Source organism: Microtus ochrogaster, chromosome 2 (genome assembly GCF_000317375.1).
Source record: "Microtus ochrogaster isolate Prairie Vole_2 chromosome 2, MicOch1.0, whole genome shotgun sequence".
In the NCBI taxonomy this organism is placed as follows: Eukaryota; Metazoa; Chordata; class Mammalia; order Rodentia; family Cricetidae; genus Microtus; species Microtus ochrogaster.
The window spans coordinates 2,826,597-2,841,535 of NC_022010.1; the positions used below are offsets into that span (position 1 = coordinate 2,826,597).

General features: G+C 53.9%; 1 protein-coding gene across 1 annotated transcript in view; it reads right to left on the minus strand.

Moving 5' to 3' along the window:
- The window catches only part of Kiaa1671 (KIAA1671 ortholog), a 139,857-nt gene that overhangs the window by 93,569 nt on the left and 31,349 nt on the right, over window positions 1–14,939 (minus strand). Inside the window, exons 2-5 of the mRNA XM_013349280.2 lie at window positions 13,566–13,715; window positions 10,578–12,104; window positions 8,485–8,572; window positions 3,637–6,258 (exon numbers count right to left, since the gene is read on the minus strand). Of these exons, the coding sequence (XP_013204734.1) occupies window positions 3,637–6,258; window positions 8,485–8,572; window positions 10,578–12,052 (4,185 nt within the window). The 5' untranslated portion in view covers window positions 12,053–12,104; window positions 13,566–13,715. The remainder of the gene's footprint in view (window positions 1–3,636; window positions 6,259–8,484; window positions 8,573–10,577; window positions 12,105–13,565; window positions 13,716–14,939) is intronic.

Sequence of the window (14,939 nt, forward strand, 5' to 3'; positions counted from 1 at the left end):
GGAGGGGAGGGGAGGGGAGAGGAGAGAAGAGAGGAGGGGAGGGGAGAGGAGAGGAGAGAGAAAGCCAGTAACCTCAGCTTACTGGAGGGGAAGGGAGGGGAGGGGAGGGGAGGAGAGAGAAGGCCAGTAACCTCAGCTTGCTGGAGAGGAAGGGAGAGGAGGGGAAGAGAGGGGAGGGGAGGAGAAGGAAGGGAAAGAAGAGGAGGGAAGGAGAAGGAAGGGAGGGGAGGGGAGGAAAGAGGAGGGTCCTGAGGCAGGAGCATTGCAAATTCAAGACTTGCCAGCAAAAGAATGAGTAAAGCCCAGCCTAAGAACAGAATCATCCTGTGTCAAAAGAAAAAAGAAAGTAACTCACCCTGGTAGCTGCTCACCCAGCACACAGGACGCCCCAGAGACCCTGGGTTTCAATCCCCAGCACCGGCAGGGAGGGAAAGGAAGAAATGGGGAGGGAGGGATGCAGGAAGAGAGAGAAAGGAAAGGCAGGGAGGGAGGTAGGGAGAGGGGGAGAGGGGACACTGTCCTTTTAACCACCCTTTGGTGTCTATCAGTAGCTGGACTGCATGTGAAGACCCTCCACAGTAAGAGCACAGACACACCGCCTGCGCCTGCGCAGTCTGACAGCAGTGCAGACCAGGGAGGAAGCCCAGATACAGTCCATGAGGAACCACTTCAGTCACTGCGAAGAGTGGCCGTGTATGTGACGTCACCCTTTGCTCTGAGCACTGGTTCTCAACCCTTGTGCCTATAGTAAAACATCTTAACTAACCACCCCCAAAGTGTAGGAGTACCCCGGAACACTGGCATGTTTCACACTAACTATATCCCCCATGTCCCCTGGCTCTAGAGCAGGGTCAAATGTGACCTGGCTCACTCTGCATGGGACTGCCCCGCTCCCTGGAGGATTCAAATGGAAGCTCTGAGTTCTGCCTAAATGGCAGCGATAACCCATCCCAGAGTGACGACAAAATGTCCCCAGAGGACTGAGGACACCTGCCTAGCAGCCATGGCCAAAGGTGTCTAAGGGGCATGGCTCACAGGCTGGGAGAGGCCACCCTGTTCCATCCAGTAGGACCTGCACTTCTGATTCTCCTGCCTCCTGAGTAGCTGGGGTTTGGGGTCTGCACCACAAGACCTGAAAGGCAAGCATTCTGGGAGGGGCCTCGCTTCCTGCACCCCCACATTCCCTAGATGGCTGAAATTCGCCTAAGCACCCAACAGAAATACACCACTTTTGTGCATGTGTATGTGTGTGTGTGTGATGTGTATGTACAAAACCATGGAATAGTTCTAGCTCCTAAGGCATACAGTGCCATCCCAGGCTGCAGAAATCCTCACCAGCTGCAGGGAAGAAGGCTTCCTGCTCCCTCTGCCCCCGGAGGTCTGCAGAGTTTAGAGCCCTGAGCTGAGGCCTCTGGCTTTTCATTTTCATTCTTTTGCATGTTTTTGTTCTTTAAGATCAAGAATCAGAGAGACTCAAGGAAGCACAGGTAGGGGTCAGGAGGGTCAGGCCTTGAAGGACAGCCTGTGCTACACGAGACCCTGACCCCAAAGTCAACCAAAGGCCTTTCTGCAGGAGAGAAGCAGGAAGGGAGAAACAGGAAGCTGGTCTCTCCATCCCTCAGCCTTGAGAAAGCTGATCCCTGACAACAAGCCCTCCTGGGGCCTGGGCACTCAGGGCCCCTCTGCAGCCCGGGCTCTCTGTTGGGCTCTCTGTTGCCAGCTGCCAGCGGGACCTGAGGTGCTGGCGGGCTGAGCAAGTGTCACCTTCCACAGCTCTTCCCCCTCATGCTGCTAGCACAGCTCCAGTGAGCCCCTCACAGGAACACGCAGCCTGCAGCAGCCTGCAGCTCCCCACAGCAGGGCTTCAAGGCTGGGAACTGCCATCATTCCTGAACGGTGTGGGCACAGGAGGCACCAGAGGCACGGAGAAGTTCCATGGCAAGTATGGGAGGTTCTGCATGTGGCACTTAGAAGCCTGAGCTCCCAGAAGAGCCGCAGGTTTGAAGCTGCATCCCCCTAAACACTCCTCACAGTCCCTTTGCCAGGCTAGCCCCCTGGTTCCTCTCCCACAGGCTTGGGGATGAGAAACTGTTTGCCACAATCCTGGGTTGTGCTCTACTTTAAAGACACTGTGACCTGAAACTGCAGGATAATGCGGAAGGGAAGAAGCCAGCCCTGGGTACTAGAACTGCGGGAAATGAGTCTCTCTTCTCCAGGAATGTCCAGCCTGTGACATTTTGTCACAGCAGAAAACACTGCTCAGGCTAGGCTGTTGCCTCCCGCTGAATCACAGGACAATGGCTATGAAGGACTCTCCAGCTTCCAGGCCTCTGTCCCTGCTGTGGCCGTCCCAGTGTCTCCTCAGGGAGTGACTGAGTTCAGTGCCTCCTCCAGGATGTTTTCCTGGGCCACTCCTCCAGCACTTCATTGAGCATCATGTAACTTCCAGGTCCCCATCACCCAGCCAAGGCGAAAAAAAAATCTCTCCAAGAGCTGCACTGGGCTTCAGACTCCCTCCCCACTTTGACCACAGTGGTCAGCATCTCATAGGCATCTGACTAGATCTGGGCTCAAGCATCTTTGCCTTTTGCTGTGTGACCTGTAATAGGTTTCTTAGTCTCTCTGAGTCCTGTTTTTTGTGTTTTTGCTGCCTATTTTACACCTGTAGCAGACCTTGTCCACTCCCTAGTAGTCAGGACAGACACATGAACTGGAGCAAAGCCGTCCTCCTGTGTGCAGACAGCCTTGCTGTCCAATCAGAACGGCAGAGTCTCACATCCCCATACACAGGCTTAGAGGACAATAGGAGGAAGCAGAAAATCCATACTTCAGGCCCTCTGACCCTTGACCCCATCAACTCACTCATGTTATGAGCTTCCCAGAGGTTCTCAGGGCACCAAGTTTTATTTGCACACACACTGGTATCAAATTCCTTGTCACCTTCCCAATCCCCAGCCAGTCCCTAAGGTACCTAAGACAGGCTTCTGCCTCTGGGGGAACCCAGAGTTGGGGTAAGCCAGCTTGTAAAACCCAGTAGGCCTCTTACGATCATTCACACACCAAAGATCTTTCTGGAAGCTCATGTACTTGCCGCTGGCTCTGGGGAAGACAATAAGAAAACTGGTATAGAGCAGGCACTCCACGCTGCTCACGCAAAACATTGGCTCTCATCCCCACCCCAGGCCGAGTGCTGAACCCACAATCCACAGTCAAGCAGACAGAGCAAGGGACTAACTTGGCTGGGAAGGTTTTCTAACAAACCATCTTATGACAGGAAAATCCACCTGAAAATGTGATTTCTCTGAGCAAATGATGTCACTTTCTCAGGCTGTCCCAGGACAAACTGGTCAGGGCTGGGGCTAAGTACTAGCTTCACATGCCCTGCCCAGCAAAAGAAGGGGAGTGGGGAGAGGATAGAGAGGAGGAAGCAGAAACTTCGTGGAGTCTGGAAGGGTCTGCACACCTACCTGTCGGGAAGGTTTGCCTGAATACTCTGCTCCCACAGCCTCTGCCACTCCCCAGAGTGCCTAGGCCTCCTCCACTTAGTCACACAAAGGCTGAGTCTGACACCCTCGCTACAGATGCTTAAACATCAGCCAGAATTAAAATGACAAGAAAAAAACACCATGTACTAACCTTAGGACCATCTGGCTTCCTTGCCTCCTTCTGGCAGGGTCCCGTTGTGGCCTTGGTTGTCTCAGCAGGGAGACTCGGTTTCCCTCTCCGCTGCCTGGCATCCTGCATGACCGACAGGCCCTCCTGGACCCTGGCTGGTGGGCCCTTCTCTGAGCAGGCCCTCTTGATGTCCAGTGGTGACGCTGGTGATATATAGTCACGTGGGGGGGTTCCCCACTTCACTCCATCACCCTCCACTCCCTGACTCGTGAACTTCTTTGGTGTCCCTTTCTTCTGGTCAGAGGGAGGTGTCCTGGGAGAGATTCTGTCCTCGCTGTCTGGTTCCTGGGACTTGGCTGGGCCTTGCCTATTCTTTGCCTCCAGGTGCTCACTGGGGGAAGGCTTGCTTTCCAACTCAGCAAGGCCTGGGGATTTTTTCCTGGAACCAGCAGGAACAGGGGAGAGTGAGGGACAGTTTTCCCCAGAAGCTGAGTGTGGTGGTGCCCACAGTGGCAGGCCAGACTTGGTGGTCACGGCTGCCGCTAGGGGCTCTGCTGGCTGCTTGCTCGGGCCAGGGGTCTGGGGAGCTTTCACAAAGGTCCCCGCTTTTTTTCCAACACTGTCTGACCAGGGAGCTTCATTCAGGCTTCTCCGTCTCCATTCCATCTCCTTGGGCCAACCTGACCTCTCCTGAGGGGAGCCACTGGGCTCGGCTGGAGGACTGCCCCTCTGCTCCTGAGCCTTGCTGAGGTTTCTGCTTGATTGCTCTTTATACTCGGCCATCAGAGCATCAATATCGAGGACGCCAGACCTGTAGCCATCTCTCACCTTCCCTGGGAATGTCTCGCTGATCACCTCTGTTCTCCTTCTGACCAGGAGACTTTTGGGGCGCCTCAGGACCGGGGAGGTCTGTGGGGCACCCACGCCTGAAGATGCCCTGGTCCTGCTGCCTTTTGCAGTTCCATCCTCTGACCCTCGATGACTCCCCAGAGCATCCACATCAATAACTCTGTCCCTGGAAGGATCCAGAATCCTGTCCCCAGCAGATGATGGCTGCTCTGTGGCCTTCGTGTGTTTTGGAAGACCCTTTCCTTCTTCATGTTCTCTGCCCTTGGCCCAGCCCTTACTGCTGGCAGGAGCCCGTGGCTCTTCATGGCTAGGAGAAGCCAAAGTAGACGTAAAAGAGCGAGGTGACAGAGGGGGAGTCATTCTTCTAGGAGGTTCCGACACATTTTCAGGTCCTGGTTTAACAACACTCTTGGCCTTTTGAATATCGGGTATCTGGTAAGTCACCGCAAAGAAAGTCGCACTGGGTTCAGCAGACGGCCCCGGCTTCTCCACGGGGCAAGTCCTACTTTGTGAGGCTCCTGGCGTCAGTTCCTGAGTTTGTGCCTGGTGGTAGGACAATGGAGGTCTCTTTAAGGCACAGGTTGAGGAGGTCACATCATCTGCAGGTCTCTGTTGCTCTTTGGAAGTGTTCTCTGGCGTGAGGAGGCTGAATGCATCAAACTTCACATCGTGTGGCAGAGTCCGCCGCCTCCACCTGTCCATCCTTGGCTCTGAAGGGTTGGATCTCCGCATTCTGACTTCAGGCTGGGCCAGCCTTGGGTTATCTTCACTGGCTACTTCAAGGGGACCTTTCTGCAGAGACAAGGAGTTCAGTCTTTCCTGTACTAGGGAGTCACAGGGTTCGGCGGTGGCCCTGGATGGAGGATTTGAAGAGCTCTCCCAGGATGGACCTATTTTGGGTCCATCGAGATCTCTGCCGACCACAGAGGTGCTGTGCCAGCTTGTCACGGCCCCTCCTGTCCATTTGGAGGGCGGGAAACTGCCCCCAAGTCCATCCTGTGGATTTGATCCACTGGCCTCCTGACCCCGAGCTGCCCATAATGAACTCGCCCTCTGGCCAGCACCTCCATGAGCCTGCAGCGCACATTCCAGGTGAGCAGGGCTGACCTCCTGGGACAGCTGCCGACCCTGCAGTGAGAGCCGGGATCTGCCACTGCGTAGAGTCACGGCCTTCTCCTCGGGCACCCTGGAGACTGCTTCACTGTGCGCTCGCTCCCCTGTGGCATGCACAATGTCATACTTGGGCTGGATCCTCTGGGACACAAGGGAACTTTCCTGATGTGTCAGGATAGTGTGAGTGCTGTGCCCTTCTTCCATGGCCTGTGTCTCAGGGACAGATGTGGGATACTGTATTGGCTCTACATCCACAAGGACAGCTCGTCCCAGCATCCCTGGGTCAGCATGGCTGGACCACCTAGAGCTGTCTCTCTTGCTCATTACTCCGGGAGGGTCCCTCCCTAGCCAATAGCCTTTCTCAGGCCTGGGTTTGGGATCTGGGATGTCAGCCACATCATGAGGGGATGTAGGTGAGAGACAATGGCCTGCCTGGTCAACCACTGTGTGTCTCTCTACATGATGCTCAAACATCGTGGCCCACACCTTCTGGAAGCTTCCATCATCTTCTGGACTGACTTCAGAAGGGCCTGAGTCTCCTGGTGAGTATTTACGCTGATACTTGTCAGGGTCCTGCCCAGAAGCATCTTTGGGTTCTGTCTGCCTAGTCTTCTGGGGAACCCCAGACTTCCAGGAACTTTTTGTGGTGGGGATTCCATCCAAACCATGTCCTTCCGTACGCTGAAAAATGGCAGAAGACAACATTAGGATTTGAAATGGACAGGAAATGGGGAGGCAAATGAAGGGGCTTCCCTGTTAAAGCAGCAAACTGTCTCTCAGATGGCTCGACCTGGAAAGCACCTGCCACCGGGCCTGGTGACCTGAGTTCTACCGCCAGAACCAAAGCTGGAGGGTGGGCACTGCAAAGTGGCATCTGACCACGTGCCATGACACATGTATCTCCCTCCATACAGTAATAAAAACAAGTTAAACTGTTTAATTAATGAAGAAAAAACAGCAAGACACAATAAATGTGTGTTGTGAGGACCAAAGGTCAACAATGTCTCCCTCTGCTGTCCACCTTATTTAACAAGGTCTCTCACTGAACCTGGAGCTCACCGGTGCAGCTAGACCCAGGGGAATCTCTGTCTCCACAGCCTCAGCTCTGGAATTGTAGGTGTACTGCTGTACTTGGCTTTTTCATGGGGGTGGGATTTGAACTCAGGTCCCCAGGCTTGCACAGCAAACACTATATCCACCAAGCCAAACCCTACCCTAAAATACTCAATGCTGAAGAGCATAGACAATACAAACAGGCTTCTCAGACTTTGCAGGGACAATGCTGACGGCTTACTGTGGTTGACTGATGTGGGAGATAAGTCCCAGGCTCTACCATCAGGCTTCCCATTTTGTTATTTTACCACAATTTTTAAAAACCAGCAAATAGTATTTCTTATAGAGATGATCCCTGGTAAAATGTAAAGTAGGGGCTTATTAACCTCTTCTTTCTTGAGAATTTTTGAATAATCAAAATTTACAGAAAAATTGAATGTCCCTCAAGCCAAGCCCTGAGATTTAAGGACAGTCCCTACTAAGCCCCAGCCTTCCGAGACCCATGCTGCACTGCTGCAGCCTCTGTGGTACCAATGGAGTGGCCATCACTGCCCTTCCAAGGCAGCTCCTTTCCTTGGGGACTCACTGAGAGGGACAAGGCCTTGGAGAAGCTCTTGGTCTATTATTCAGAGATAGCAGAAGTCCCTTTTGACACAGTAGCCCAGCAGAGGCATGGCCCAGCCACGCCACTCCCAGGTATTTACCCAAGCAAAGCAAAGCAAAACAAAACAAAACAAACTGGGCTAGGGACATGGATCAGTTAGTGGAGTCCTTGCCAAGATCCACAAAGCTCTGGACTCCACGTCCAGCTTGGCCCAAAACTGGGTGTGGCGATACACACCTGTAATCCTAGCCCCTGAGAGCTAATTCAAGGGCTCAGTTACAGCCAGTTTGAGACCAGCCTGAGCTACATGAGACCACATCTCAGAGGGGAGGGGGCGGGAAAGGAGAGGGAGAGACTTAGAGACTTTCTAATAGTTCAGAGACTGGAAACCACCCCAGTGCCAGCCAAAGAATGATTGCAAATCCCACTGTGGTCCACCTCTTGGATGGATACAGCACAGAGATAAAAAGGGCTACAAGATGACCAACCTGAGAATGGTGACTCTGAACGAAGAGACAAGGCCAGATAAACAAGCACGTGACTGTCACCAGCTCAATTGGTCTGAAGGTCTTAGAAATGGAAACCAGTCTCTATGGAGAGAAAGCTTACGGGGGTCTGCTGGGAGAAGGGCAGGCTGGAGACATCAGAGAGGCAAGGGTGGTGTCTGGGTGTGGTGTAAATGTTTGCCACCTTGAGTGGCAGCGGCTGCGGGGAGGACATGGTGGAAGCTTGCTGCTCAGGCTCTTTATGGCCGCATTCTCATGTCTGTCCCTTGCACTTCAGCAAAGATGTGTCAAAAGAAATATAAGGCCAGAGAGCATCAACCATAAACAGTTACGTGACCATGTGACTGGGAGCTTTGTTCTAAGAGCCAGAGCAAAGAAACATGGCTTTTGGCATCGGAACCGTTTCTGTTACTGGGTACCGAGTCAAGGGGAAGGGAAAGAACTCAAGGAGTGAACGGGGCAAGGTTTCTCCCAAGTTCTTGTGGCCTCAAGCGCACAGACATCCACCTGCCTCTGCCTCCCTGACGCTTGAATAAAGCCACTGAAGAAGGTGCTCCCTCGAACTTTTTGCACAGAAAAAAAAAATAAAACCAATGCCTGCCAGGCGCCTCTGTGCATAGCCTTCGGCCCCAGCGCCAGGGACTTGAACATGCCAGCAGCAGTGGTGACAAGATTCTGCTGCCTTTGCCAGCGCCTGGCGGATCCCAAGCTTCTCCTAGCCGAGATGGTGCACGGCACACTTACCTTTTCTCTCCTCTCCCCAGTGAGCTCGCCACCCAGCAGAGCACATTTCTCGTACCCGACCTCATTGCCGGAAGGTGATCGTGAGAACCTGGGACAAAGACAGAGTTACTCACAGAGTGACAAGCCTTGACTCCCTGAAGCCCATACTGTCCTCGGCTTGGGGCCCAGAAAGGCATAAACCTGGCCACCTGGCCAACTTCCTTTGAGAAAGGTGGTGTCATTTGTAATCACAGAAGGCACAAGGAATTGGTGGGAAGAGTGTACCTTAGGCAGAGCATATCTGCATGGAAAAAGTCTGCCGCTGGGAAGAAGAAGCAGGTGCCGGGTGCTGCTCCCAGCTCCCTCCCTCCTCCTCGTGGGAGCCTGGGTGGCCTGTGGCCTCACCTGAGCCTCTATTTCCTCAGCTGTAAAGCAGGGATAATTAACACCTACCACCCTCTTTTATAGGGCAGACATAAGAGGCAAGCCATGACCCTAATAGCTCTGTGAAGGCGTTTAGGGAAGACTGAAGAAGCCCCAGGCAGGATAATTAATGGTTCTTCTTAGCAACTGTGGGCACAACACTCACCCACTGCCAAGGAGCAGCCACGAGACCTGAGACCCAAGACCCCGGGGGTGGTGGGTCATCATATAAATGGGGACACGGACTTGCTTATACTTCTCAGTGTGTCTAGTCAATCGCCCCTCTGGGCCTCAGTTTCCCTACTTATGCAAGGGAAGGAGGAGGGGATCCGAATCTTCCCATTCTGATCGTGTTCTCTGCAGTACAAGCCTGAACATGAATCACAAAGTGTCTATACAGTGTTTAGGGTTCAGGGCTGGGGCTTGGGAATAAAGAGAAAGAAAGGAAACAGGGGAGGGGGTTCCAAAACATTTGAACTTGATCCCTACCAGGCAATCCATACTGCTGAGAGGGCATGAGTGTTCCTAATTTGAGACTCGATTTCCCCATCTGTCACATGATCATGTGACTCCTCACAGGCACCTGGATAGCACAGTGAGACCCTGGGCATCTCTGCTGTCTTAGACTGAGAATCTCTCTTTCAAAATCTCCCAACATATAAACCAGTGAACCAGCATCCCTGGGGCAGGATGAGGGATGGCTCAGGGGTAAAGCCATTTGCTGCCAAGTCTGATGACCCGGGTTTCACATCCTGGACCCCTAAAATTAACTTTGGCCCCTGGCTGCACCAAGCTCCCAAGGCCTTAAGTATTCCCTGGTGGGAAGCGTGGTCACAGTGGAAACAAGGCTGGAGTGTGTGGGGTGTGGCACACATGGGGTGTCGGTATTAGCCTCAGTGGCTCACTCAGTGCCCCCAGGACTCCCGTGCTGAGGGTTCCTCCATGGAGAACACTGCCCATACTCTTTCTAGAGTGTTCTCCCAATCTTTGATGGAAGGTCCTGGAGAGGATTTTGGTTCTAATTCCAGCTCTATGGAGGTAGAATCAACAGGATATGGAGTTGGAGGTCATCCTAAGCTACCTAGAGAATTTGAGGCAGCCTGGGCTACATTAGACGGTGGCCCTGGTCATCTAGGCTCTATTGGTTTATTTGTTTTTCAATATATTCATGGAGGCTGAGGCCTAATCTCTCTCTCTCTCTGTGTCTGTGTGTGTGCGCGTGTGCGTGCGTGTGTATGGGGGGAAGAAATGCTGGGGACAGAAGTGGGGCTAGGAACAGAACCAAGGGCCTTGCGTAGCGCCGTTTGAGTACTCTGCCACTGAGGCACATGCCATCCCTGCTCTAGTTAAAGGGCAGTCTGACCCTGGGGGCAGCTTAGCCACAGAACCAGGCTGAGCTGGAACTGATCCAGACTCCCCAACTCTGGCTTCCCCACAGCGCCTCACCTTCTCACCCACACCTGTGAAGCAAGAACCTCATTTCCATCACTGCGCTCTTACAGTGAGTACCAACGGAGCCCAGCACCAGGGATGTCCCGACCTTCTCATCTGTGTGTACCCTGAGAGGCATCACTACCATCGCCTCCCCCTGGGTAATGGATGTATGTGCAGGTGTTAGGCTAGCCCTGGGCTCTCCAGTGGGTGTTGAGGCAGCCTGAGGCTGAGCAAGTTTCTAGGATGTGTCTACTTACGGTTTGGTCAAATCCACAGACAACGGCCGCGCCTGGGATGTCCTTCTCCTGACCTCCGGCTTCGCCCCCGTGCTCTCCACAGTCCAACCTTTGATCCGAGCCTGAACATTCACACCAGTTCTCTCCAACCCTGGCACTGTGGATGGGGACGCAGGGGAACTAGGAGAGGGCTCGGACACCACCACCAAGGCCACAGCAGTCTCTTCCTCAAACAGGCTGAGACGCTTCCTGATGGTCCCTGCAGGAGCCTCCTGCTCAGACCCTCCATCCTTGACCTCAGCCAGTCCCAGGCCTCTTCCTGGCCTGGGCAAAGGGGACCCCGGCTCCTTCTCTGACTGTTGGTCTGGCCTTTCCTCATCCTGGGGAATCCTAGGGCTGTCTGTATCTGTCTGTTTAAGAATCGTCCTCTCCCTCCGCACATGGAGCCTCTTGGCCACCTCCTGGAAGTCTGAGTCGGGGTCCTGAGGGGTGACCTCCATGCGGACAGGGCCCTCTGCATTGCCCTTAGGCTGCACACAGGTCTTCTCTGGGCCCTGGCTCTCTACTGGATTCTGCCCACCGGGCACCTTCCTCAGCAGTGTCTCTCTACTCTCAAACACAGCAGTCAGGTCCACAGACAGAGGCCTGGGTTTCCTCACCCACGTCTTCTCCGGAGGGACAGGGGGGACCTTGCCCGTGACTGCCACTCCACCTGGGCCTGGCTTTGGGGGCGGCTGGTACTCGAACACTGCTGACGTGGGGCGTCTCTTCGGATGGGACTTGGTCTCTGGAGCCCAGCCAGCAGGGTCCTCCACACTGTGGGCCTTTGGCAAAGGTTGGGCTTGGCCTGCCAACTTCTGGGACATGTCAGACCCAGCGTCCTTTGACAGGGAGGTGGGTCGGGGCAGAGTCACTGGGGGCTTTCGAGCTGGGAGGGCAGGCTTGGCGGCCACCTCAGGCCTGGCACTTAAGGGAGATGCCTGGGCTGTGCGGGAGCTGGCCTCCCGGCTCCCCTCACTAGTTCCTTTGCCTAGGTTGGGTCCGGGTTTGTTCATTTCAAAGAGGCCCACGGTGCTGGGGCCAGACCTCAGGAAGGTGGCCTTGTTAGATACAGACAGGCCATTTGGCAGGCCCTCTCCTCTGCCTGCCTCCTGTCCGGCTAAGCCCGGCATCCTTTTAGCCACATCTTCTTTAGCCTCTCTCATGTCGATCTCAGCTGAAGGACAGGACTGGGTAGCACCAGCCCACAAAGATGTGACAGGAATCTTTTTCTCAAGGACCTGCTCCTTAAGGAAAGGCTTGGGAGCAAGGGGCAGAGGGAACAGGTGGGTCCGTAGGGGGCTTTCTGTACTCAGGACTCTAGTGGAGGGGGCCCCAGGGGCATCCCTAGTCTGACCAAAGTATGTTCTCTTCAGGGCTTTCTCCCTGCTGATGTCACCGAGGCCAGGCCCCGCCCTCAGGGATGCAATAGAGCCAACTTCGACCCGCGTCACCATGGTTACGGATGTAGCTCCATGAGGATTAAGCACATCAGATATGAGGAAGCAACTGAAAAAAAAAAAACAGTAAATTTAGCAAAGAATATTTGTGAGACTCTGAATGAGAGACAGAGAGACCTTAGACCCAGAGCCCCAGATCCTGATCTCACTGGGCAAATTCCAGATGCACTGCCATCTTCCTGGGGCCTGGAAAGGCACAGACAGCGACCTTCTATTCAGAGGGGTCAGGCAAAGCCCCACGATCTGAGGCCTTGCCTGGCTCAGTCTGGAGTCCGGCTTCAGTGGACTCGGCACAGAGAAGGTAAGTGACCACCCTCCGCTCACACAGCCACCCAAAGCAGGAGGCCCTGGAAACACTGCAGACGAGCGCTCATGGAACCCAGTCGGCTGCCCCTCCCCCACCTCCCACGTCCTCGGGTTTTGTTTTATTTTGTTATTTTCACTCGCCCTATGTTGTCTATTTGTTGTTGGTTTTGCTATTGAACAACTTTTTATTTCGGCTTCCTTGCTTGTTTTGGTTTTGCAGGGGTGAGAATGGAACCCAGGGCTTCCCAAGCTGCACATGCTCCTTGCTGAGCCAGGTCCAGCCCCTTACAGTCTTAAGAGGAGTTCCGCAGTGGTTGGGAAGTGGGTTGTGAGAGGCCTAGCTACACCAGGTGCACCTGGTACTCCACCCGTGTGCCCGTCCACCCTGCAGGCTGGTCAGCTTTGAGATCTGCTCTCAGGCAGGAACCCCCAAATCCTCCAGCAGCTGAGAGAGGTGGGGATGATGTGCTTCGTGGAGTGGAAGAAAATGGGCCCAGAGAAGTCCCCAACTGGTTTCACTCAGCTAGAACCACACCTCCCCCATAATGGCCCATCACGCCTTGCCTTTTGTTGTTGCTGTTGCTTTTTGAGCCAGGGTCTCAGGCAGCCAAGGCTGACCTCTTGCCTCCGCCCACCAGGTGTTCTGACCACAGGACAGGCCTCTCCACTGAGTTTCAGCCCTGCCCCTTTAAAATACAGCGTTTTATGTCTTTCTCACCCTAAAAAGCATCATACAAACCTCCCTGCTCATGACCCACCCTGATTCTGCTATGAAAGCCATCCCTTCGTAAGAGCCCCAGAGATGGCCCTGCCCCTCCATGTGCTCAGAAGGGAGACAGTGTCCTGATTAACCTCCCAGGCCTTGTGTGGTTCCTCCACTGTAAGAAATGAAGACAGACAGATTTGGACATTTTTCTCTCCATCACACACCCCATGGACTAACAGATTCCAGCTCCCCAAGCCAAGGAGAACATTGTCTCCATTCAGCTGGGAGCAGAATGCAGATCTGGGAGAACTAAAAGCCTAACATCTTCCATCTGAACAGTGCCCAGGGATGCTCACTTCAGGTGGTCTCTCTAAGTCCCATTCTACAACTAGCACCCAGCCAGGACATGGGACACTGACAATGCACAAAGGACAGACAGAAAATTCCCCGGAAACCTCACCTTCCAAACACCCAGCCCCCAGCTTAGTACCAACTTACCTAGGCTGTCAGATCCTCAGCGAGAGACACAGGACCACCTAGGAATGCCGGGGCGGGGGTCACAGTTCATGGTGAATGGGCCATCCACTCGTGCCCATGGCAGAAGCAGCAGGGAGAAGAAGGCTGTGCCCACAGGCTGTCTCTGCAGGGCTGGGGAGACACAGAAAGACAGCTTGGTTCCGGAGTTCCTTCCGCACAGACGGTGCAAAAGCTTTCGGGTTCCAACTGCATCCGCTGGCGTCAACTCCAGCTCTTAGCCTCGCATGTCTGTCAGCCTTCTATATTCATGCACAGCATGCAGAGTGCTGGGTCCCCACAGGTGCTCAGTAAATAACTCCCCTGCTCCCCAGATACATTACAGAGCACCTGCTTATGCACTGATATAAACCAGAGACCCCCTACCACCATGGAACTCATGGTTTCGTGTGGGATGCACTCAGGCACACACATTCATGAACACATACTCATGCATGAATGCATGCACACACACACATACACTGAGACACTCATGCACATGCTTATTAAAGAACACATATACTCATACATGTACTCATACACCCCAACACACACAGTGACACATTCATGCACACACAAGCAGCTGTGACACTCCACGGAAGAGCAGAGGTCTATAATGGGATAGGGAGCCTATGGACAGGGGTCAGGGTGGGATTCCACTGCTCCAAGATTGGTGCCTTTTGGCCAGTGTCCTCAACCTGCAGGAGGTAGCTGCTGAGCACTCAAGGTGCTCATGCAAGGCGGCATACGCCTGCCATCCCAGTATTTAGGGAGGTGGAGACAAAAGGATCAGGAATATAAGACCAGCCAGGCTACATGAGACCCTTCCTCAAAACCAAACCAAACAAAAAGGTTTCAGCTGACTTGGCCACTCTCTCCCCTAGTCATGGCATCTATACACTGAAGCCCTTGGAGGCTCTCATAGCCTCCTCAGGGCCTTTGCACTTGCTGGAATCTATCTTTGGGCTATGCCTCTTGATCACACAAATGTGCAAACCTTGGGTCCACCCCTTGGGCCACAGTTCAGACATGCCCAGTCCCCACGCATGCTGGCAGAGCACCACAGACACCGGACAGTCCACGGAACATGCTGCTAGACAGTCACATTAACTAGGATACGATCCTCACTCTACACTCAGTAGCAAGCTCACAGGGCACCCTATCCCCTGCACAATGGCAGGCCACAAAACAGTATGTAGTAGATAGTCACTGGGTGTATGCACCGCGGATAGTCACTGGGTGTATAACTACACCGCGGAGAGTCACTGGGTGTGTAACTACACCGCGGAGAGTCACTGGGTGTATAACTACACCGCGGATAGTCACTGGGTGTGTAACTACACCGCGGATAGTCACTGG